We start from the raw sequence: 25,244 nt of genomic DNA, 5'->3' as shown, positions 1-25,244 counted from the left end.
GGGGCTGGAGAACGAGAAGCTAAGCAAGAATTCGGTAAGACATGAATTATACTTCCAGCGTGAACTGGCAAGTTCAAATACAGAAAAGGTGAAAAAAACTTATACCCCTTTTCCACCAAAAAGAACCGGGTGCTGGTTCAGAGCTAGCGCTGGTGCTGGTTCAAAGTTGGTTCCACTGGCGAACCTTCTAAGAACCGGTTTGCCTTTCCATCGGTTAGAGAGCATCACAGAGCCGAGTCTGACGTCACTGTATACGTGTCACGTTACACAGCAACGTTAGCGCAGCAGCAACAAACACAAACACATCAACAATGGTGGATGTTGCTTTACTGTTAATGCTCATGGCTTTGTGAACCTACATTAACACCCAAACGCGGCGAATCCAACGTGTACGTGCAGCTCCATGTAATCTGTATAAACGGAGGTTGTTATTGAGAAAGTACATAACGTTATTTTATCATTAACACAGAAAAAAGTTAGCCTTAGCATGTAGCTACTTACTATCATGTGTGCTGATAATGTATTATATTGCGGTAAAGTAAAAGTGTATTAAACATTAGTATACTTAAGGTACATTATCTAAGGCTCTAACAGTAGCCCCGCCCACAGCCCCGCCCACAGCCCCTAACGCAAGCGGTTCTTAAGTCTAGACCAGCAACGTTTTGGTGCTACTTAAGAACCACTTTTCCTGGTTCAGAGTCGGTGCTTTGGGTGTCGAAAAAGAAAGAACTGGTTCTAAATTAGGCTCCGAACCAGCACTCAAACTGCCTCGGTGGAAAAGTGGCATTAGGTTCTAGCTAATTTCAAATATCAGGCCGTACAGCGAGTAACGTCGTTCATTCTTTCACGGGGTTTTTTCCTTGTGGGTTTCCTCCAGCTTCTCTGGTTTCCTCATGCAGAGAGAATTCTTCAACCTTGCAGCCAATGTTAGTGTTAAGTGCTTACTAAAGAAGAATGTAGATAAACTTCTAATATGTGAATTAACTGCCCCAACAACAATCTTTACACTTTAGTCTTTTCAGTACAGACACATTTGCCCACTCTTGCTCCTGTTCCATAGATCCATACCTGTTCCATGCTGGACTATGTTTGTTTATTTTATTGATCTTCGCTAACAAAAGCTGAATTCATTTTTGTGCCTTAATTTGAGAGCACGTAGATATTCGGCACAAGTCTGTAATTGTTGCCCTTTTGCCTGTAGGGAGCTCCGACCGATGCGGCAAAGGTGAAGAGGCCGTTTCTGAGGCGAGGTGAAGGCTTGTCCAGGTTCACTAGAGGCAAACCCGCTAACCCTAACCCATTCAGGAACAGGACGACTAGTTCAGACACCAAACCCACACCAGGCATCGTTCCCTCAGCCATTTCAGGCCCGACCGTAGGATCCCACCAGAGCTCAGAGCCGAAACGGACTTCTACAAAAACTATAAGTACGACAAATGTCGTAACCCAGCGTAAGACTGCTGTACTGAACAAAAACAACTTTCCACCGAGGACTTCAGTACAAGTAACAAAGGCTTTGGCTAAAGCTCATGGTCACGGGGGCCATCAGAAAGTCAGAGTAGAAGGCCAGAACGAGAGCTCTGGACCTGTCCAACTCCAAAGTAAGACTAATAATAAGCCTGAAGGTCAGAAGGTCCTCTCGGATATCGTGGTCGATATCAGTAAAGGACCATCAAGGCAGTTTCAGAGAATGGATGAGCTAAATACTCGTATCGCAGAGAATTCGTTCGAGGTGTGGCTGAAAGAGCGTGGTGAACACTGGGAAAAAGATCAGCACCGTGAACATGTGGAGCTCGGTGAGTTTGAGCTGCTTGAGCGAGCAGCCGACGAGTTCTCTTTTTCCAGTAATTCGTCTTTCGTCAACACACTTTTGCGGCGGGACGGTAGACGCCTTTCCTCCACTCCTGTCAAATCACCACCAAAATCCTCGTTTCCTGACTCTCGTCTCGACGACCGTACCGACCTTAACGAGGCTCACAGTCCACCGGTACCTTCTGCGGACAGCGCGGCCGTGATAGAAGAAGCAAGCGCGCGAACGGACGAAGTGACGTCCGAGTGTTCCGGAGACGAACAAACGGAAGAGTCCGATTCCTCAGCGTGCGACAACACGGTTTTTCACCAGCCAGAACCTTTCAGCCTCCAGGTTTCAGCTCCACCCTACGATAAGCGATCTTATCAAGACAGAGACGGTGCTGAAAGTCCAGATGCAGACGAGGAGAGCTACAGAGACTCGACTCTTGCGGACGGCGGAGGTCATGTCGAGTTCGATGACGACGACACGTGGCACGAGCCAGAGAACTCCGTGAGCAGTCCTGAAAAGATGGACGATCAGCCGGATCGGGTACTGAAGAGGAAGATCGCCATTTCAAAGGGAGCCGAGCGTGATCGTTGTTCTAACAGCCCAGTAGACCGTGAGCCAGGGCCACCACCAACATGCCAGTTGGTAGCAAAGCTGTTTCCAGCTCTGAAGCCAAAACCGTGTCCTCCTCCTCCTCCAGAAGTGCCAGATTCAGACGTCCATAGCGAACAAGGAGCAGGTGACAAAAACAGTCCGTTATCTTTAATCCTTAATAGTTTTTGTTCTGCTGTTCTTTTTTTGAACACTACTTTGGTTTACACCAAAATCTGCAAATGTTCCAATCCAGGCAGATCATCTTTACTCCGTGAGCGCTTGGTGGAACTGGAGACCGAGATCGAGCGCTTCAAGAAAGAAAACGCTGCACTGAGCCGACTCAAGCAGGAAAACCAGGAGATTCGGGATAATCTGAGGTATGGAACAACTCGAATTGATGTTTGCTCATTAACAATCTCAAACTAATTGGACTAATTAATAAGCAAATCTGAGCACAGAGGACACAGATGACACATTTTCTGTGGTACTGGGTTCACAACTGCCTAAACAAACCACACCGGATAGGTGTATACTGTATACGTCAAAGTGTTCATTTGGTAAGACTTCATTTGTTCTGTACGTGAAACCTGCTATACGTAATAAGGCATCGTGTTTTAAACTGAATTAATGGAACTTGTCTCTTCTCATAATCCTCATTTTGAGGCCACAAACAGTTTTAGATATATATTACATAATTAAGTCATAGAGCATTTTATTGTGAACGCTATTATAGTGACTGGGAAAGCCTGAGACGAGTAGCCGTTAGAAGATGCTAAACATTCTTCTCAATATTACAGAGAGTTACTGATAAGTTTGTCATGTGTTGATGTGCACGTGTTTATGTAGGAACCTAATATAGGATTTGACTGTTAAATTATAGTTTACTTGTGCACTTTAACTTGTGTATACTAACACAAGTTAGTTACAAAGTGGGTGTGAACACAGCAGGCAGGGAAAGTAATCCATTGTGCTGGAGTCCCTTTAGAGCTGGAATACAGAGTACATGTCAGTAACATCATAGTCTGTAGTGTGTTCAGAGTCTAACCACGTTAATGAAGCTTAAAGGGTTGATTTGAGGATATATTAAATTAGCATTTCATTTCATTAGCGGCCCTTTGGTGACATTCTTTTTCTACAGGAAGGAGAAAGCAGACTTTCAACAAAACATGGCAGAAGAACTCGACAAATGGGAGGCGTTTAAGTGCGAGGAAAGCCGGAAGCTCCAACGTGAGAAGAAGTTGTTTGAGAAACACGCAGCAGCTGCAAGGGCAAGACCTGACAAACGGGAACGAGACGAGATACAGGTTCCTACAGCCTTTCCTTCTCAATCGCGTCATACGTCGTTTTCCCGTAAAAGTCAACGTACTCTTGAGTTTTAAGTGTGTTTGCGTGTGTTTGTGTCAGTCTCTGAAACAGCAGCTAAACGTTCTGCAGGAGGATTTAAGAAAGCGAGAGGCTCGTTGGACCGGCACTCAGAACCGCCTCAGGCAGCAGATAGACTCCCTCAGTGCAGAGAACGCTACTCTACGAGACCAGGTCCGAACGCTGGAAAAACTTCGCCTCAGCACCTGGAAAAACGCCGAGTCCGACCGGGAAAAAGAGAGAGGGAGGTCCGGCGCTTCCAGCAACATCAGGACGACAAAATCCAAGGTGCACAATGTGAAATCTGAACAACGATCTGTTTAAAATAAATTGTGCAGCAGTTAATTCTGATACTCCTGTTTTCCCAGAGCCCCTCCAACGGTGTTAAAAGCAGCCCTGAGAGCCTGAGCAAGAAAATGGAAAGTCTAGGGGTTCAGAATCCTTCCAAAAATCCAGCCAAGTCCTCAGGGACCACAAGCTCTACAGGTTTGAATGAGTCCAGAGTGGCGCTTTTGGTATATTGATCATTTACGTGGCAAAGGAAAAAGAGTCATTTTGACGCATACGGTTTCTCAAAGCCAAAATAAACACAGTTGATTTGGACACCTTACTCACGTCATAAGGGTAAAAACTACACACGTCATCGTTTATCAATCACAGTTAACAGCCAGCTAGACGTAAAAGATCCTGAGACACCACGTGACGTTGACGTGCTTCGCCTCTCCGTCTTCGTTTTTTTTTTCTGTACCATGTTTTAGATGGTTTGTATCTTTTCAATCATTCATTCATTGAATCAGTTGTTCAATAGTTTATTCAACTCTTATTTACTCATCTCTTACGGCGATGAAAATATCGTACAACAACATCTTTATTCGTTGCAAATAACGTAAATCGAAAGGAGGAAAACAGATGAAAGAGAAAAGACGGAAAGATTCGTACCGTAATAACGTTTTAGTTTCTCTTATTTTTGTAAATGTGCCTTGTTGATTTTCCTCCAGCCTGCCAGAAGGAGCCTTCTTTCCCGGTCACGTCTCCACTCCACGTCATAGAATCTGAGGTAAACATCCGTCATCCTGAGCTAGACAAAAACTCTGCAATATTTAATCTGAATTAAATATATTTTTTTAATATGCCGTATACCTTCAGGAAGCGGAAAGGCCAAGGGACGTTACAGGGAAATGTGAACTCGAACAGGAAGAGAGTACAGACGGAAAGGTAAAGCGAATTCTTCGTGGTGTTTCTAGGTGTGTGTGTGTGTGTTCACGCTTCTATGCCAAACAATTTAGCATTCAGAATGTAGTCCTAGGTGGGCACGGTGGCTTAGTGGTTAGCACGTTCGCCTCACACCTCCAGGGTTGGGGGGTCGATTCCCGCCTCCACCTTGTGTGTGTGGAGTTTGCATGTTCTCCCCGTGCCTCGGGGGTTTCCTCCGGGTACTCCGGTTTCCTCCCCCAGTCCAAAGACATGCATGGTAGGTTGATTGGCAACTCTGGAAAAGTGTCCATAGTGTGTGAGTGAATGAGAGTGTGTGTGTGCCCTTTGATGGGTTGGCACTCCGTCCAGGGTGTATCCTGCCTTGATGCCCGATGACGCCTGAGATAGGCACAGGCTCCCCGTGACCCGAGGTAGTTCGGATAAGCGGTAGAAGATGAATGAATGAATGTAGTCCTATAGATCGCTGTAGTTTACTATATACTTCCTTCCCGTATCAGATCGAGAAGACGTGTCCCGACGGAGGACGACTTACCATTTTCCCCAACGGCACGAGGAAACAAGTGTCTGCTGACGGGCTGTCGGTCACCATCACTTTTTTTAACGGCGACATAAAGCAGATGATGCCAGATCAAAGAGTGGTGAGGAACATTAACTCAAGTCTCTCATATTTTATCGTATTATCGACCCTACGCCGGTTTAACACTTGCATTACCTGGTGTTCTATCTGTTTCCTTTTGAATTTCAGATCTATTATTATGCAGAAGCTCAAACCACACACACCACCTACCCCGACGGTCTGGAAGTGCTCCAGTTCCCCAACAACCAGATAGGTATCTTACCTGTTTCTTTAGGAAAACGATATAATAACGAGGCATTGCTGTACGTCCTGTTTAACGCTTACATCCTGTCGGTTGTGCTTCTCAGAAAAACACTTCACAGACGGTCATAAAGAGATCACGTTTCCCGATCAGACCGTTAAGAACCTCTACCCTGACGGGAGAGAGGAAAGCGTGCTCTTAGACGGCACGATAATACAGCAAAACCCGTAAGTGCTCTTTTCACGTCATGTACGGGGTCTGGTGACGTGACGCACGTTTGGAAGTAACGTACGTTTAATTTAATTACTCGTGTTCGTTTGTTAGGGACGGCACCAAGGAGATCCAGTTCAACACGGGTCAGAGAGAGCTTCATACGGCACAGTTCAAGAGACGAGAATATCCCGACGGCACGGTTAAAACCGTTTACTCCGACGGACGACAGGAGACTCGCTACCCCAACGGGCGCGTCAGGCTCAAAAACCCCGAAGGACACGTCGTCATGGACACCTAAAAGAGGACTCTGGTTTTTTTTTTGGTCAAAGTGAATGTTTGTTTCGCGTGTTTTATAGAATGACAATTAATTTATTTGTAGTGTAAATTTTTGTAAAATAAATATCGTTATAATTCAATGAAGCTTCAGGAAGGAGGAATTAACTTGTTCTGAAACAAACATCTGTACAAACTGCAAAGAAGTTGGATGGAGGATATTTAATTTAATTGGAGCTACTTTACAGTACATTGAATCAGCCAAAGGGAAAGTTGCTGGATCATTTAAAAACAAGGCAACTAACCCTTGTGGTATCGATAATAGTCTTTTTTTTTTTTAATAACCTGAAATGGTGCAGGGAGGCACGGTGGCTTAGTGGTTAGCACGTTCGCCTCACACCTCCTGATTTGGGGGTTCGATTCCCGCCTCCGCCTTGTGTGTGTGGAGTTTGCATGTTCTCCCCGTGCCTCGGGGGTTTCCTCCGGGTACTCCGGTTTCCTCCCCTGGTCCAAAGACATGCATGGTAGGTTGATTGGCATCTCTGGAAAATTGTCTGTAGTGTGTGATTGCGTGAGTGAATGAGAGTGTGTGTGCCCTGCGATGGGTTGGCACTCCGTCCAGGGTGTATCCTGCCTTGATGCCCGATGACGCCTGAGATAGGCACAGGCTCCCCGTGACCCGAGGTAGTTCGGATAAGCGAGTGAGAGTGAAATGGTGCAGTGTTTCTCTAGCAGCCCTTTAACTCTGACACGTCTTTAAAATATTGATTTGACCACAACACACAAAAAGCCCAAGTCTGAAATTTGAACACAAGGAATTTTACTTGAAAGAAAAGGAAACTTTTATAACAACCGAACACTAACTCAAGCCTAACAATCTTCTTTCAACAAATCAATCCTATAAAACAAATCAAATCAGGCCCTAGTTTTGAAAAAAAATAAAATCGCCCACAATTTACTCAGATTAAGCAGGTAGACTCACTGCTTCTCTTGGGACTCATAAGGAACAACCTGTACAGCAGAACAAACTATTAAAATTCTGAAAACCTTCATCACATTAAATATACATTAGAACTGATTATGTACTCACTTTTTTTTTAATTCGGTTTCATCACTCGTTATCGGCGAGGCCTTTCTCCACTAGTGGGGTGTGGACCAAATAACCATCAGCGTTGTACAGCAGTACAGTCGGCTGAGGCTCGACATCCTGAAACGACATGTTCAGTATCTTTATTCTAGACTAATTTTGTCCAAAAAGGAAAATAAAACTACTTGTTTTACAGAGCGTATGTTGAGCAACTTCACATGTTTAAAATGTTATCCTAAATACATCTTGCTTCTGTGATCTGTGACACTAAGATGGACAATAATGGAGCTAAAATCAGCCTCCACATACTCAAATGACCACATACCGTCACCACAGCACGCAATTTTCCATGCAGCAGGTCGATCATCTCCAGCATGCTCTTCATGCTCCACTCCGGACTGTAGGGAATCCGTTCTGACTCCTGACAACAACGCGGAGGCTTGAACCCGGCCAGATGAACATAAACGGCCTCGCACGGGAAACGGAGCAGCGTCTCGGGGAGACGACGTAATCTGCCACAGATACGCACCACGATATAAAACATGGAGCCTGTCTATTGGTTTTTTAATCATTTTATGAACTCAAGCAGTTTATAGTATCATCTACAAGTATGAAAGGAATAATGAACTCGACACACAGGTTTAATACGGCTTACTTGCAAAGCGGCACGATGTCGTCTGAGCCAAAGTCAACGTGTCTCACAAGAAGCTGGATGCTGGGATTGACCTCAGAAATGCCGAGAATCTTTGCACGGTAATATTTACCATCACTGTATTCAGCCAGACAAGGACAATCTACAGACACACACATACAGTTGTGTTCAAAATTATTCAACCCCCAATGCTGTAAATGGTTTTAGGGAATTTAGTGTACATTTGTATTCAGAATGAAATCCTACAAGGACTTCTTAAAGAACCATATGCAACTAAAATGACATCAATTAGTTTTGTAATACAGTAGTAAATGTTTCTTTTGTGAATTCTTCATTGACATAATTATTCAACCCCTTAAAGACTACCACTCTGAAGAACAGAGGTTCAATGAAGTGTTTTCAATCAGGTATTGAAAACACCTGTGGATATCAGGGAGCAGCAATAAAGCCTAATAAGCACCAATTAGGCAGCTTTAAAATGACTGAGATACTCAGCTCCTTCTAGACATTTACTGGTGTGGTTACAAACATGGTGAGGTCAAGAGAATGGTCCAGGAAGACAAGAGAACAGGTGATTACTCTTCACAGGAAGGGCAATGGCTATAAGAAGATTGCAAAGATGTTAAACATACCAAGAGACACCATAGGAAGCATCATTCGCAAATTCAAGGCAAAGGGCACTGTTGAAACGCTACCTGGTCGTGGCAGAAAGAAGATGCTGACTTCGACTGCTGTGCGCTACCTGAAGCGTAGAGTGGAGAAAAGTCCCCGTGTGACTGCTGAGGAACTGAGAAAAGATTTGTCAGATGTGGGTACTGAAGTTTCTGCTCAGACAATACGGCGCACCCTGTGTAATGAAGGCCTCCATGCCAGAACTCCCAGGCGCACCCCCTTGCTGTCCCCAAAGAATAAGAAGAGTCGACTGCAGTATGCCAAAAGTCATGTGGACAAACCACAGAAGTTTTGGGATAGTGTTCTGTGGACTGATGAAACAAAATTAGAACTGTTTGGGCCCATGGATCAACGCTATGTTTGGAGGAGGAAGAACAAGAAAAGAACACCTTGCCTTCTGTGAAGCATGGCGGGGGGTCAATCATGCTTTGGGGCTGTTTTGCTTCTGCAGGTACTGGGAAGCTTCAGCGTGTGCAAGGTACCATGAATTCTCTTCAGTACCAGAAGATATTGGATGACAATGTGATGCAGTCCGTCACAAACCTGAGGCTTGGAAGACGTTGGACCTTTCAACAGGACAATGATCCCAAGCATACCTCCAAGTCCACTAGAGCATGGTTGCAGATTAAAGGCTGGAACATTTTGAAGTGGCCATCGCAGTCACCAGACTTAAATCCGATTGAGAACCTCTGGTGGGACTTAAAGAAAGCAGTTGCAGTGCGCAAGCCTAAGAATGTGACTGAACTGGAGACTTTTGCCCATGATGAATGGGCGAAAATACCCGTAGATCGCTGCAAGACACTTGTGTCAAGCTATGCTTCACGTTTAAAAGCTGTTATAACTGTAAAAGGATGTTGTACTAAGTACTAAGATTGAATGTCACTTGGGGGTTGAATAAAACTGATAATGATGTGAGCTCAGAAAAGACATTTGTGGTTATTTCATTATAAATGTTATGTTATATTTGTCTGACCTACATGTGCCTCTTTGATTTAATTGTAAGCAGGATGACTGAATGATCATAATCAATGTCAAACCGACCAAAACAATCAATTTCAGTGGGGGTTGAATCATTTTGAACACAACTGTATATAGAGTGTGGTTGTCTGTGTGTGTGTATTTTTATATATATTTTATATGTATACACACACACACACACCCCCCACATACATTATGCTTCCCATGTGCATCAATGAGCCTTCAGTGCCCATGAACCTACTCATTCTTTCTTGGACCACCCTAAAAGACTTGCCATTATGGAGGTGTTTTGACCCTTTTTGCTTCCAAAACGTTGGCACTTAGAACTGAGTGCACCAACTGTTTTTATTATTATGGCCAACTGGAGTTAATCTGTATTTCATTCTAAAATCTCTGATATTACACAAAATTATTAAGATATTTTAAAAAAAAAGACTTGTGCAGGATTTTGGTGCTTCTTCTTTGCTCTGACTATATAAGGCTCTACTATATTTTATATTATATACTAATACACATATTACCGTATACATTATCATACATTATACATATACAATATATATTAGACACACTGTTAGTTAAACTGGTTAGAGATGACATAAGATACCCATAGTGAAGTCTTCCAGCAGGGGCAAAGCATCGATGTCACTGTTCACTCGGCTCATGGCTTCGTCTAAAGACTCCTGTTCGTGTTCAAGAGCCGAAGTGTCCAACAAGCTCAGAAAAACCTACACATATAGTGCACAAATAACATACCAACACTTTCCACTAACAATATCTGTGAAATCCATAAACTACCTCGTTAGGGGTCCGAATGTGCTTAATTTGAACCCAACACGATTCCCCTTGGTCTGGAAGTTTGAGGTCAGTGTACGACCCTAACGTGGTCTGTGGTTCCTCCAAGCCCTGTTAGAAAACCACGTGTCTGTTATTAAACAAAACCAAACATTCACACTGGATGACCAAGACAGAAGAAAAGCAGGTTCACCTCAGTGTTCAGGTCAAAGTGATCCAAATCAGGTACTGGAGCTTTCACCACATAATCCTAGTATATAATAATAATATAAAGCAAACGTGAAAACGTTATTTCTACGCAAAATGACCGGCGTCACCTCCTGCGAGTGTGTCAGACCTCGGACAGGCTGAGAGTGGCGTGCTGGTGGTGCATCATGATTCTGCTTAGTTGCATCCCATCCAGTATTATCTCCACGGTAACAGAGTCGTGCGGATCCTCTGGCAGCTCCTGAGAAACATATGTCATTCATTAGCCTGGGTAATAACAGCCTGGAGAAGTGTGTGTGTGTGTGTGAGAATGCAACTGTTAACTCACAGTAACGTGAACGCTGACCGAACGACCGAGCAACAACTCCTTCATAAGAGCCACTGCGTCACACTGCCACACCCCCCCCACCTAAACCGAAGTGAAACAAAACCAAGATAAAGGTTAGGAAACACTTTCTCTCACTAATGATACGTTAAAAATAAATTCATCCATTTGCTCACCGGATATAACCCGTTCATCTGGCAAGGCACGGCCAGTTGTGGGACGTTCTCACAAATCGCCATCGGATACACGTGGCACACCGGAATGTTCTCCACAATCCCCTGATCCACGTAACGCACCTGGAACAACAAAATACAGACAAACATGACAGTACTACAGATTTTAGACAGGTTTTAGAAACACCAAATTAAAACCACGGCTAGGTGAAGTGAGTGACACTGATTATCTCAACGGCGTCTCTTAAGTGCTTGAGATTAAATTAGAGCGGCTTCGATTAGGGGAACAAATAAACGAATAATTAATAAATAAATGTCAAAAACCTTCTCAAAGAGGTGCAAATTAAATATCAGCTTCAATACTGCTTACCAAATACTGTAAGATTAAGTCCCTGATTTAGAAAGAAAAATCAACCTACTTGGAAATAGAAAACCATTTTAGTACTTTTGTGCTGCACGGAAAAATTTCACCATCCGCAAATTTACTGCCGATTCCTTGGCTTGATATTTTGAATCTTTGACATAAATGTTATTTAAATTCTAACCTTCACATAGCCTCCGGTCACCTCCTGGACCTGACCGCGGTACCACAGCATGTCGGAGCCCATTACAACGCAGCCCAGTACGTTCTTCCAGTTATAGTGCTTTTGCTTAGGCAAGCTCTTAATGCACTGCTGCAGCTGCTCTTGCAAGCGATCAAACTCACACACTGCTCACACACGTCAGAAAATAAAGTTAGTGTCCAAGAAAAAAAGTGTGTGTGGGGCAATAATCTTGCTCTTTTGCATACCAGCCTGTAGCGTCATAACGTGGATGACGCCGTCATCGGAGACAGCAGAAACGCTCATGCACGAGTCCCCACAGGGAGGCAACTCTGGGGGTAGATAGGCCTGGGTTCTCACTCTTGCTGGAGGAGGAGTGGTTCTGGGGGCAGGTTTGGGCAAATGTGATCGAGGTGGAGTGAGCGATTTATTCTCCTGACCGATCTTCTTTGCATCTTCACACTCAGTCTGTTCCAGGGACACAGTCGCAGGTTCTGATTTGGGTCTGAAAGATAGACTGAAATGAGGTAAAGGACGAAGAGAGCAGGTGTAAAAAGGTGTAAATGAATAAAACAGCTGTCGTACCGGACACCTCTCTCTCTCAGAGCGAGCCCCTCGGTGATGAGGAAATCCGCTATGCTGACGTGCCCACCTGCTCTGTTGGAGCAGAACAAAGAGACGGGAACCGGTCTGACGGAGGACGGCTCCTGCGGGCAAAATATCCACGTAAATCCACGTAAGGGGGGAAAAAAAATTGTGTTTGTAGACTAGTTGAGGTTCTAGTAAGTGCAGTAAGTCTGGTAAGATTCGATCTCGGTCACCTGAATAGTCATTATAGCCATGGCACCGGTGAGGTAGTAGGAAATAAAGTCGCATGCCGTAGCCGTCCAGGAGGAACAACCGCCGGCTGGCCTGAAGGAGGAACGGGAGAAAAGTTAAAAAAACAACAGAAGAGAATCAGGAACTCCTTCGCTTTTAACATACCTTATGTCACTGAGGCAACACTCCAGCAGATAGGAGCCACCCAACCCCGGGAGAAGTGGTCTCAGGTTACTCAAGTGGATCTGTACTTTATTACCAAAGTCACAGCGCAGCACCTGCAATGTGTTTTGGACACGTTCACTGTAACACAGATTCCATTTTATCTCTCACTTACAATCTGCATTGTTTTCATATCAGACTCCGTTTCCCTCCTCGACCCTTATTTTCTCCCGTTCTCTAATTCTAGGTCTAATACATTTCAGCCAACCTCCTACAGATGTTGTGCTCCGTTTCCGTTCAACACGCTGAAACGCCTTTTAAGAGATGAGATCCTACTTGTGATTTTCTGCCACTGATCACAATCGTCCACGTTATCTCACCTCCGCGACGTCGCCGGAAGACAAACTGTACACTTTTCCTCTCTCCCAAACACCGTTAACATTAGCAGCGCAAAACATATCTGCTTCCCAGGCCGTCTTTTCGGGTTCAGACTTGGTGTACTCTTTTTTCAGCAAATCGTGGATCCTAACAAGAAAATTATTTTATATTGCACAATTAACAGCACAACTATAATCGTTGCCTAATGGTTTAATAAAAAAAAATAAATAAATAAAAAAACATTTTGCTGTTTAGGATTCGTTGCAAAAGTCATCATGATGATATCAGCTAAAATTTCTCTGCCTGCTTGTCCAGTGATCATAACTCATAATTCAAGCCGTACCTCTTAAGCTGAGTGTCGTACTGGAGCAGCTGCACGCAGATGTTTCCAGGAGACGTCACGTGCGTAACCTTCACTTTGACGTCTTTCAGACAAGCCGGCAGGATCAGACTGGGCTGCATCGCTGTAGAAGGGTCGAGGGTGGCGCTCGTCGGCTCGCTCCGACACGGGCTCTCTTCCACCAGCGGGGGATCCCAAACCGTGTGCTCCAGAGGGAGAGATTTCTTACATGTGATTCTATGGCAGACAGAGAGATTTATCTGTGAGTGAACGTCCAACAGTGAGGCTTTTCTCTGTAGAGCTCAGGAACATATTGTAAATACTCTCTGCTTAGAAAGGCCAGCCCTTTTGTGACCAGTGTTTCCTCGATGCTGGACAGACTGTCGGTAGAATCCTCACCGGCTTCATACAGACACACGGGCATTGCCATGGAAACGGGCACGAGTTCTGAAAACAAACACAAATATATGCATGACGTGATGCTCGGCCGTGACATAAATCATATATATTTATATAAGCACACGTATGTACTCACTTTTTACAACGACAATGACCAGTTTCTGTTCTGTCAGTTCACGGAACACGTCGACGCTCTCCTCACTCCAGGTTTCTCCCACGCTTAAGACGCCGTGCAGAGAACACCACAGTGCCTGAAAAGCAGATTATGACTTGCGGCTTGTGATAAAGTTACAGATGCTGATGATCACTAGTCAGGACTCTTACCATGGCTGGCAGTGAGAAAAACTCATCCTTTATCTGTCGGAGGTCTTTAACAGACAGAATTTCCTTGTTGCCAAAATCTACATACTGGACTTCCACTTTCTGTCCACCAGGAAAACCTGATCATTAGATGTCACTTTAGTATAAACAAGATGAATTATAGGCATGCATCACACACACACACACACATGCACACGCACACACACACGCGCACACACACACTCGCACCCGCATGCATGCACGCACACACACGCACTCGCACACACACTCGCACATGCATGCATGCACACACACACGCACACACACTGACACGCACACATACGCGTGCACACACACACACACTCGTACATGCATGCACACACACACACACGTGTATGCACGCACACGCACGCGCACACACACTCGCACATGCATGCGCGCACACACACACACATGCATGTGCGCACACACACTCGTACATGCATGCACACACACACATGCATGTGCGCACACACACTCGTACATGCATGCACACACACACACACACACACACACACACTCGCACTCGCACTCGCACTCGCACTCGCACTCTGACACGCACACATGCACACACATGTGCACGCGCGCACACACACACACCTGTGACTTCAGCCCTGCACCAGTCCTTGTTGTCATACAGGGCAACACAGGCCTGGGACAGAACAGGAGAGTAGATCTGAAGATCGCTTTCAGCTTCTGGAAGCCCATAACAGTCCTGTAGTTTTGTGTTCAGTAGCAGGAACTCCATATTTTCCACCTTCATGGTAATAAACACAGTTAATATCCACGGACTCAGATTAGGGCTTGAAGCTAAATTAGGTGAGAGATTTTTTACGTTCTGTTTTTCACAGTGTTTATTTTGGTGAAGCGACAAATTTAAATTTGGAGAAAAGAAAAATGGTTGCAGATGTTCAGGTCCTTAAGTGTGTTGCTATGCCATTAACGTCACCTTCCAAAAACTTTCACATTTACAGTAAAGCTCCTGTTCTGTAAGTAAACTGTTCACACCAAAGGTTTAGTTGTGCTTTAGCTCAGTATCTCCAGTCTACTCACAAGCTGTATGTAGAAGTCTGATGGTGTGTTTACATGCGAGACCACAGCGTTCAGCGCAGTATTCAGTTTGGGTAACACAGGGGGGTAAAACCGCATTATCTTACCACCTGCAGGGGCCACCTGGGGGGAATAGAACCTGCCACACCAGACACACACATTTTACAACTGAATTATCTTTAGAGAATATTAACAGAGTGGTGTTTAGCTTTTTTTTTTTTTTGCCTGGCAAGTTCCATGAACACGAGGTGTTCTCTCAGAGAAAATGAAGAGTTCATCGATACTTTCTTCAGATCCACCAGAAGCGCGTCTCTCTCTTCACCGAGCACCTGCATCTCCACGGCACTTGAGCCGACCACACGCTTCATCTCTTCAGATGCTTCCACGCTCCAGCCTTTTACCTGCAGAGGACATACACTCACTGGGCACTTTATGTACACCACATCATTAAGGCGTTACTGACAGGTTAAATCTGCCCTGTGATTCCAGACAAATATATGAACCTAGCTGTGAGCTTGTAAATTACGACCTGCAGCTGAGACTGACAAACAGTTCAGTTTATGACCTGATTTAATAAAAAAGTAAAAATCCATAGCTAATAATTTCAGGAAAAATACAAAATGTTAATGTTTAATGTTTCTTACTTTAATGTTTGTTTACTAGGTCATTAAAATCACTGACTAAGACTTTTAAAGGCAATTATCATCAAAAATAAATAAAAATCTCACCAGGTCTGAGGGAACAATGTCTTTTAGGGAACACCGAACAGCCTGAGGTTCCCAGCGATGCAGATCTGCCTGTGCAGCAGGATAAGCTCTCCGCACACATGCATTCAGACCAACGAGATCATCACTGAATGAGACAGGACACAATGAGACAGGACACAATGAGACGGGTCACAATGAGACGGGTCACAATATACAGGTCACAATGAGACAGGACACAGTGAGACAGGACACAGTGAGAGGGGTCACAATATACAGGTCACAATGAGACAGGACACAGTGAGACAGGACACAGTGAGACAGGTCACAATGAGAGGGGTCACAATATACAGGTCACAATGAGACAGGACACAGTGAGACAGGTCACAATGAGACAGGACACAATGAGACAGGACACAGTGAGAGGGGTCACAATATACAGGTCACAGTGAGACAGGACACAGTGAGACAGGTCACAATGAGACAGGACACAATGAGACAGGACACAGTGAGAGGGGTCACAATATACAGGTCACAATGAGACAGGTCACAATGAGACAGGTCACAATGAGACAGGACACAGTGAGAGGGGTCACAATATACAGGTCACAATGAGAGGGGTCACAATGAGAGGGGTCACAATGAGAGGGGTCACAATGAGAGGGGTCACAATGAGAGGGGTCACAATGAGAGGGGTCACAATGAGAGGGGTCACAATGAGAGGGGTCACAATGAGAGGGGTCACAATGAGAGGGGTCACAATGAGACAGGACACAGTGAGAGGGGTCACAATATACAGGTCACAATGAGACAGGTCACAATGAGACAGGACACAGTGAGAGGGGTCACAATATACAGGTCACAATGAGACAGGACACAATGAGACAGGACACAGTGAGACAGGACACAGTGAGACAGGACACAGTGAGAGGGGTCACAATATACAGGTCACAATGAGACAGGACACAATGAGACAGGACACAATGAGACAGCATCCACCAACTCAGACATGGCTGAGTTTCTAAAACATTTGCTTATCAAATGTTGACATAATTTTCTATTTCTAGGTGACCAGCCAGTCTATGTTAGATAACCAATCAGACACTGGTAGCAAGCCAGGTAGGTAGACTGCCTGAGTGCAAGAAGGCCACATTTCCAATTCATACCAAAAGTTGAGGTCAGGAATCCTCCAACAGAAGAAACCCACCTAAGATACAACTACCCCACCTACCTTGATGCAAACCAATCCTCTGTCCAGGTGGAGATGAACCTGGCTGGCAGGTACCTACTGTACCTACCTGAATTGACTAAATGACTGGCTACATACTTTTCCTTCCTTTCCTTATACATACTGTAGGCTGGCAACCTACTACCTGGCATATGACCAGGAGCAACACCACTTCCAGTAAAAAAAATAAAACATTTCTAGCTACTGACATGGATTGTGGACCACCAACAACTGTAACTGTTCTCAGTCTGTTCATCTTCTGCCCATTTTCTGAAACATTTTTAAATCACACTATTTTCTATTTACAGGCTAAAACAACTGCACACTTCCAAGCTGATGCATAAATTAAAAAATTAAATAGAAATACATTAGTTACTATTAGTTATTTTTTAAGATGAACTGTTTCTGTGAAGGGAGGCATGGTGGCTTAGTGGTTAGCACGTTCGCCTCACACCTCCAGGGTCGGGGTTCGATTCCCGCCTCCACCTTGTGTGTGTGGAGTTTGCATGTTCTCCCCGTGCCTCGGGGGTTTCCTCCGGGTACTCTGGTTTCCTCCCCCGGTCCAAAGACATGCATGGTAGGTTGATTGGCATCTCTGGAAAATTGTCCCTAGTGTGTGTGTGTGTGTGTGTGTGTGTGTGCCCTGTGATGGGTTGGCACTCCGTCCAGGGTGTATCCTGCCTTGATGCCCAATGACGCCTGAGATAGTTCGGAAAAGCGGTAGAAAATGAATGAGTGAGAGTGTTTCTGTGAATTCCTCCTTACCCTGAGACGGTGAGTCCCTTAAAAAAGCCATAATCGGAGAAGAATACTTCCAGGCGTGCGACATCGTTTGCGGAGCACTGACTCACACAATCCAGACAGCCTTTCTGGAACAACTCACACACCACTGCTCTGTACCACACGTCCTCCTTCCATTTAACAAACACCAGCGATCCTTCAAGCATTCACACACACACACACAAAGAAACTTAATGCTTTAAAACATTAATTAATGTTTGGATTAAAACACCCTGAAATGAAATCTACATAACACCAAATACTTTAGATTATTTTACAGGGATGCCTCCACCACATCTAACTAAAGTCTTCATATTTTTGTTACCAGTCTTGATCTGGTCCAATTCAGTGAACCTGCTGCGTTCTCCAGAGCAGATGCTGTTAATCTTTTTGGCCAGCAGGACTCCTGCCTTGTGCTCCATCACATAGCGCACATAGAAGTGTGTTGGGTTGATAATGTGAGTCACTGAAACCCACTTCTTCAATCCTGGAAAAAGCAGAACACTGATTTGTTTTTGGGGTCTCAAACATTAAAATAGGAAGGATTCTAATCTCTAAAAAAAAATATATATATACACACACCGCTTTGGGAGAAGCTGATCCTGTCTGTCGGTGTCTTGCGATTCTTCCTCTGTACCCTTTGTCTCTCGGTATGCTTGGGCTCTCGGTCTGAAAGAGCAGAAAACGTTTGCAACTGAACAGCATTGTTTAACCAACCTACTGAACCTGAACGCTACTCACATGGTACCCATTACACACACATTACACCGCTCTTCTCACCAATAACTGGTTCCTCAATGATTTCTTCAATAATAAGGCTAGGGCTTGGAGCACGGATGTGTCTGGGAGAAGCTGGATGAGGAGAAATGGCCGCTCGAGGGCTTTCTCTGCCTCTTCTCTTTTCTCCTGAACTTTCATTCCTCGCTGGATTCTTGACGTGCTCTGCAGCAGGAGGGACGGCCACGTCCTCGCATACACTGACGAGACAAACAGCTATAACACCGTACTGCCAAGTCACAGCAAACACTCATTTCCTTTTCGTTTAGCATCTGATTATTCCAGCAATAAATTTGAACAGATTATGTTTCAATGAACTTGGTAAACTTTTTCTGACGGTGATTTGCCCTAACATTTACTGGCTAATGAATTTACATCCAGCAAATTATATACAGTATATAGATAGGCATTCACTAAATTCCAGGGGTTTCGTTACCATGACGTAAAGTGGGCGTGGTTTCTGGAGGTCTTGGAAAAACGCCCTCTTTCAAGAAAAAAGATCATATCTACGATGGATAATTAAGGACAAAACAGTCATACAGGTATATTTTATTTATATCTATTATGCTTTATTATCTTCCAGTTAAGCTATTTTCAAAAACAAATAAACAACCAAAAACTACGGTTAGGGTTAGATTATCAAATAGGCCACGCCTACCCGATGACGCAATATCTGTTACGCTGTTCTGAAATCCCTGGAAATAAGTGCATCCCTATATAGATACATATATAGTTATGTAGGTTTTCTTTCTGAAGCATGCTCTGTTTTCTGGATACTGGTCCATGTTTTTTTGTGTGAAATCAGTGAGAAAGAAGAATTTTGGGCAACACGTCGGCTTGCTACGTATCTAACTGATCGGTCAGTGCAGTTTAACTTGTTTCTGGAGCGAGGTTGAGATATATGGTTTTTGAATATATGGTTCTATGTTATATATGTTATTAGATATGAAACAAAAAAATTGCATTCAAGTTAAAATCATCTACTCACAGCTTAAAATTTCCATCTGTGACCTCCAGGGAGTTTTTCACATAGTCCACGTTAAGAACGCACCTATACAAAAAAATTATACGGTTCGAGAGGTGAGACACTAATATAATATAATATATATTATATTATATTAATAATATAACTTACAGCATATAACAAAAGAGAAAACATTTAAAAAAAGTGTGAGGCATATTACAAAATATTTAGTGGCACAACTTACTTAAGGTCTGAACGCAGAGTGAGGCAGCTCATGTCATACGACTCCACGGGACTCTGCAGGTTCTCCAGAATCTGAGCAAGTAAATATACGACAGAAAAATCGATCAGGACCCTAAAGTGTTATATAAAAAGTGTTATTTTAAACACTCTATATAAACCTGGACGCTACATCATTCACAGCAGCTATGAGCAAGCAGCTTCAGGTCATTTGCACATCAACCATGATGGGGGAACATCACATCAACCAACATGGGGGAAAACGTGACCTGGCTGTGGCACCGACATGTCCGACTTTCACACACAGCAGTCACAAGGTACTCAGAATGGTGCAATAAAGAAAAACATGCAGTTCTGTGGACGGACATGGCTTGTAGTGTAAAGTGTATAGTGTGTACTATAGTGTGTACAGTGTGTACTATAGTGTGTATAGTGTGTACAGAGTTTACTATAGTGTGTACAATAGTGTGTACTGTTTGTACTATAGTGTGTACAGTGTTTACTATAGTGTGTAGTGTGTACTATAGTGTGTACTATAGTGTGTACAGTGTTTACTACAGTATGTAGTGTGTACTATAGTGTGTACTATAGTGTGTAGTGTTTACTATAGTGTGTACTATAGTGTGCATAGTGTGTACAAGTGTGTACTATAGTGTGTACTATAGTGTGCATAGTGTGTACTATAGTGTGTACTACAGTGTGCATAGTGTGTACTATAGTGTGTACTATAGTGTGTACTATAGTGTGTACTACAGTGTGTACTACAGTGTGTACTACAATGTGCATAGTGTGTACTATAGTGTGTACTATAGTGTGTACTACAGTGTGCATAGTGTGTATTATAGTGTGTACTATATGGTTCAGGATTTTGGCCTGTGTCTTCACTGTGAAGTGGCTGGAGATATAAGGCTGTATCAGGACTACTATATTTACTGTTCCTGTTGAGCACCATTGATAAGTACCTCATCCAGACTGCAGTAAGACTCCAGCAATGAGACCTGGAGAACATGTTGTGCTTTCTGGATGGCTGTGTGCAGCTCTCTCCGTCTCCTCTGCAGTTTCTGACACTCGTCCCTCCCAGCCGAGAAGAGCTTCTCTAGACAGCTCAGTTCAGACACCAGCGAGCTACGTCTGAATGCACACGTGAGAAATATGCAGCTGTATCTTATAGCTTTGACATACAAACGTGTTGGATTTCACCAGTATGTTTTTAGACTCCTACCCAAACAGACTATAAACAAATAGGTGCTTTAACAAAGAGTGTAAATCACAAAAAAAGACTTTTATATCTATTGTAAATTCCAGAAACTTTTGTCCTCCGGTCCAGTTTAACTGTTTTTAATGCATGAAATATTAAATTATCATCTTTGTTTAAACTTAATATCACAAAATGTACAATTCCTTTTTCCATTTATGGTTTAATTAATAATAATAATAATAATAATAATAATTATTATTATAATAATAATAATAGTCTATTTTCAGTTGTATAGTTTCATTAATCTTTTCGAACACAATCAATACAGTTTTAGCAAACTAGAGATTTTAATATGATTGTGGGATTTTTGATGGTGAGCATGACAGCGTTGGTGGTCCACCCCTGTGCCCCATATATTCGATTCGTAGTTGGGTTCGATAGGGCAAAAAATATATAAATGTATAATGTCACAAAATAATGATCTGAAATGATACCAGAAAACACTACAACCCCTCTTCAGTTTTCCCTGTTGATATGATGAGACAAACAGTCCATCTTTCCTGACCATCACTGCCTACTACACACCTTTTATGCAGTATGAGGATTGCCTTTTCCACGCAGTTATCAATTTCCTTTATGATTCGAGTCCTCTCTCTCTTCAATTGAGCCTGAATACCTGAATCCAGAGTCTTACAGGAAAAACAAATTAAATCATGGGATAAATCATAAACCATTAGTAGCAGAGGTAACTTCTTAAGGCATGATGTAGGAATCATTTACCTGGTGTAGTCTATCTAGAGTAATAATGTTTTCTGAAGCTTTACAGAGGGCTACGTTTAAAACTTTCTCCACATCTGGACCCTGTACGTACACACACACGCGCGCGCGCGCACGCACACACACACACACGCACACAATATAAATCCAACTTTAAACGTGTGATTAAAATATGTTCGATAGTCAATCACACGTACTTCTTCAGCAAGCTTCTTGTGGTCAGACTGACGCTTATCACTCCATCTGCGAGCTGGCTGTCTGGAAAGCCTGTGAAGAGAATTTATTTAAAAAGACATCAAATCATTTCTATAGGTATGTGGTATTATTTATTAAGTAAGTGAGATTAGGATTACTTCCTCTTGGAGTTCATCTTGGTTGTGTACATAAGGCCAATTATCCTGCTGTCCACTTGCAATCCGTCCACCCCTTCTTCACCGATATCAGTGTTTATCTATAGATCAAAGGGTCCAATGCTAATGAAATTATCCATCAAGGTATATAAAAATTTCTATATATATTTATTTGCAAATGTTAAAAAAAACAGCAACAGGGTAACATTGAATTGGAAGACGTTTGATGGATTTTTTTTTCTAGTCTTCTCTGATCCTCTGTCCCACACATGGGTCAATATTCGGCCCAATGGATCATAGACCACCAAAAAAAGGTTTAATCCCTTTTTCATACATACAATAATACTGTAATAGTTATCAGTATTTGATCACTGATTTGATATTATTAATATATTGAATATACAATACTCCTGTGCTGAAATTAACAACCAGTGGAGTCGACCACAAACAAACCGAGTCTTACTTTTTACTAATTTATGCCAATTACTAAAAGCCTCACTTTACTTTAAACAGTGAGGAAGTTCTTGAAGAAAAACTATTTCAGACATAAGACGCTTGCTGTGGCCTTGACACCCTTTTTTTTAATCAAAATCTTATCAGAGTTCTGGTTCCAGCGATGACTCCGTATGCTACAATCATCAACCGTTTGTTCTTGAGATCTTACACCGTCGGCATGAATCATAGCTAGGCAAAAACCCCGCCTTCATTTCCTAGACATGAACATGTAAGTAACGTATCCGTAACGTCTCAATCAGAAAGAAATACTGGAACGTTTCATATATTTGAGATCAACAACAAACAAACGACGAGGCAGTTTATCTCACTGCGGTTTATCCAAGCTAGCCTAGTTTAAGTTTAGTTAGCTATCTGTAAGCATTAAAGCTTCATTTATTGTTATTACCAGCTTTTGTTTAGACAACTGAAGTGTTATGAATGTGATGTTTAGCTTCATTTCTGTGGTGATCCGTTTTGAATAAATTCCAAATTCAAATCAGTTCAAATGCTTCTCATAAATCTATAAATCAGACATTCGACCGCTGGTTCCTGACATATTGGATTAACAAGAATCTCTGAGACTTCGTGACTGAGGTGTAAAAACAATAATCAGCTACACTGTTCTAAATATTATGAGATGTTGTAATGACTCTTTTTAACACTGAGGCAGTTACTTTTTAATAAGAAGGATGCATCGCTGGCCCAGGTGACCAATCAGTGAGCACCATTTGTCTGAAATAACCAATCACAGAGCTGCATTTCAACTACCTTCCATTACCTACTTTGCTCTTCATATTAAACTCTCTTCTTCCTCACACCTACTCCCTTTTTAACTTATATAACTTATAGAACTATAAACACGAGTTAAAAATATTTCTTTGTGTACAGTCAATTAAGATATTTAGTTAATTATCGAGATGAATAAGTAATGAGCTCATTAGCATATGACGTCATTCGCCTGAACTTACCGTGCAGTCTGGGCAGCAGATGGTGGACTCAGAGATGGTGGAGTCCAGACACTCTGAGCAGAAGATATGTCCACAGAAGAGCACATGTGGCAACCTCCCCACATCCTCATCCTCTGTAATAAACAACAAAGTTCACTCATGAAGCTAAACATCATATTCATAACAATAAATTAAGCTTTAATGCTAACTAGCTAACTACACGGAAACTAGCCAGGTTAGCATGTTAACACTGAGGCAAACCGCCTCGTCGTTTGTTTGTTGTTGTTTTATTGTTTTTATTAATTAAGTTCCTTCACATTGCATTTAGAGATATCGTTAAATATTACCTGACAATGTATACGGTAAGCCACAATGATTACAAACCACTCCTGCGTCCATCATGTGGTGGTAGATCGTGAAAAATGCTCCCTTCTGATTCAGGGAATCACCGACTCTTTTTAGTGAGTCGGATAGTTTGGTCCGACTCTTTAAAAAGAGCCGGTTCCATCGGATTTAAAGGAAGAATCATTGAATCGTTTCTGTTGAATCAGAACCGTTTTAATTTGCTAAGTTTTCCTGTTAGCAGCAGGTTTGAGATTAATATTTATATATATATTTTATAGTACTCTATATAATTTTATGGGATTAAATGTTAAATGGGGGGGGCACGGTGGCTTAGTGGTTAGCGCGTTCGCCTCACACCTCCAGGGTTGGGGGTTCGATTCCCGCCTCCACCTTGTGTGTGTGGAGTTTGCATGTTCTCCCCGTGCCTCGGGGGTTTCCTCCGGGTACTCCGGTTTCCTCCCCCGGTCCAAAGACATGCATGGTAGGTTGATTGGCATCTCTGGAAAATTGTCCGTAGTGTGTGATTGCGTGAGTGAGTGAATGAATGTGTGTGTGTGTGTGTGTGTGTGTGTGTGTGTGTGTGTGTGCCCTGTGATGGGTTGGCACTCCGTCCAGGGTGTATCCTGCCTTGATGCCCGATGACGCCTGAGATAGGCACAGGCTCCCCGTGACCCGAGGTAGTTCGGATAAGCGGTAGAAGATGAATGAGTGAGTGAGAGAATAAATGTTAAATGTTAGCAGTTAATTGTAATTTTGCCAGCTGAGATGTCACCCTGATTTGTGTGACATGTCACCCTGATTTGTGTGAATTGTGTGACGTGTCACCCTGATTTGTGTGATTTGTGTGATTTGTGTGACGTGTCACCCTGATTTGTGTGATTTGTGTGACGTGTCACCCTGATTTGTGTGTTTCACCCTCAGAAGATGTCTTCTATTAATGGAAGCAGTTTTTTTTTACAAATGCACAGGATCTCTGACCATCACCTTTTCACCTTTTTTTTAGTCCATACTGTGCATTTGTGGTGCATTAAACCGAACTCTCGTTAGAAATATCAGAGTTACATGAGACAAGTTAAAGTTGGGGAAACGTTTTACACGTAATTTTATTTATACCAATAATTTCTTAGTCGACTTCATCAGATCAAGAGGAAAGCGTTGTCTCCATTTTGAAAGTCTGCTGCTTCTCCAACAAGAAGCAGCTTAGGATCAGAAGGGACAATAAAGCCCAGCTAAATACTGTAGGATGTTGTA

The 25,244-nt window shown here is 43.0% G+C and overlaps 2 protein-coding genes across 4 annotated transcripts in view; one reads left to right on the top strand and one right to left on the bottom strand.

The window, feature by feature from the left end:
* The window catches only part of cenpj (centromere protein J), an 11,754-nt gene extending 5,338 nt beyond the window's left edge, over positions 1-6,416 (top strand). For 2 of the 3 annotated variants that reach the window (XM_060875686.1, XM_060875684.1), the window contains exons 6-17: positions 1-34; positions 1,202-2,549; positions 2,646-2,769; positions 3,531-3,696; positions 3,797-4,042; positions 4,123-4,240; positions 4,753-4,811; positions 4,901-4,969; positions 5,467-5,607; positions 5,715-5,799; positions 5,894-6,014; positions 6,112-6,416. The exon at positions 1-34 is cut by the window's left edge and continues 57 nt beyond it. In XM_060875686.1, coding sequence (XP_060731669.1) covers positions 1-34; positions 1,202-2,549; positions 2,646-2,769; positions 3,531-3,696; positions 3,797-4,042; positions 4,123-4,240; positions 4,753-4,811; positions 4,901-4,969; positions 5,467-5,607; positions 5,715-5,799; positions 5,894-6,014; positions 6,112-6,298 — 2,698 coding nt within the window. In that variant the 3' untranslated portion in view covers positions 6,299-6,416. The remainder of the gene's footprint in view (positions 35-1,201; positions 2,550-2,645; positions 2,770-3,530; positions 3,697-3,796; positions 4,043-4,122; positions 4,241-4,752; positions 4,812-4,900; positions 4,970-5,466; positions 5,608-5,714; positions 5,800-5,893; positions 6,015-6,111) is intronic. The other variant, XM_060875685.1, reaches the window with a different exon arrangement.
* A 914-nt stretch (positions 6,417-7,330) lies between these two features.
* Positions 7,331-24,089, bottom strand: rnf17 (ring finger protein 17). The gene is made up of 36 exons (XM_060875683.1): positions 23,996-24,089; positions 23,670-23,782; positions 22,210-22,307; positions 22,054-22,123; positions 21,860-21,940; positions 21,665-21,768; positions 20,844-21,012; positions 19,886-19,956; positions 19,666-19,728; positions 18,681-18,877; positions 18,483-18,569; positions 18,226-18,387; positions 17,886-18,057; positions 15,917-16,040; positions 15,414-15,589; positions 15,192-15,327; positions 14,739-14,895; positions 14,124-14,239; positions 13,936-14,050; positions 13,724-13,847; positions 13,404-13,637; positions 13,063-13,207; positions 12,686-12,798; positions 12,523-12,613; positions 12,287-12,408; positions 11,950-12,206; positions 11,705-11,868; positions 11,163-11,282; positions 10,990-11,070; positions 10,792-10,902; positions 10,648-10,704; positions 10,458-10,565; positions 10,267-10,387; positions 8,016-8,154; positions 7,686-7,872; positions 7,331-7,480 (listed from the first exon to the last, which is right to left on the bottom strand). The coding sequence occupies exons 1-36, from the start codon at positions 24,048-24,050 to the stop codon at positions 7,385-7,387; spliced, it is 4,536 nt and encodes a 1,511-aa protein (XP_060731666.1). The 5' UTR covers positions 24,051-24,089; the 3' UTR covers positions 7,331-7,384.
* Positions 24,090-25,244: the final 1,155 nt, after the last annotated feature.

Source organism: Tachysurus vachellii, chromosome 8 (genome assembly GCF_030014155.1).
Source record: "Tachysurus vachellii isolate PV-2020 chromosome 8, HZAU_Pvac_v1, whole genome shotgun sequence".
Classification (NCBI taxonomy): Eukaryota; Metazoa; Chordata; class Actinopteri; order Siluriformes; family Bagridae; genus Tachysurus; species Tachysurus vachellii.
Note: the sequence above shows the minus strand (reverse complement) of the source record. Positions and strands in the feature narration are given on the sequence as shown.

What these genes read in the sequence shown, in the direction of transcription:
- rnf17 (XM_060875683.1), bottom strand. Translation starts at nt 24,050, where the DNA reads ATGATGGACGCAGGAGTGGTTTGTAATCATTGTGGCTTACCGTATACA. An exon ending in CTGAGAGAGAGAGGTGTCCG is followed by an intron (nt 12,207 to 12,286) that starts GTACGACAGCTG and finishes TCTATCTTTCAG; the next exon opens with ACCCAAATCAGAACCTGCGA. An exon ending in GACATCGTGCCGCTTTGCAA is followed by an intron (nt 7,873 to 8,015) that starts GTAAGCCGTATT and finishes TATCTGTGGCAG; the next exon opens with ATTACGTCGTCTCCCCGAGA.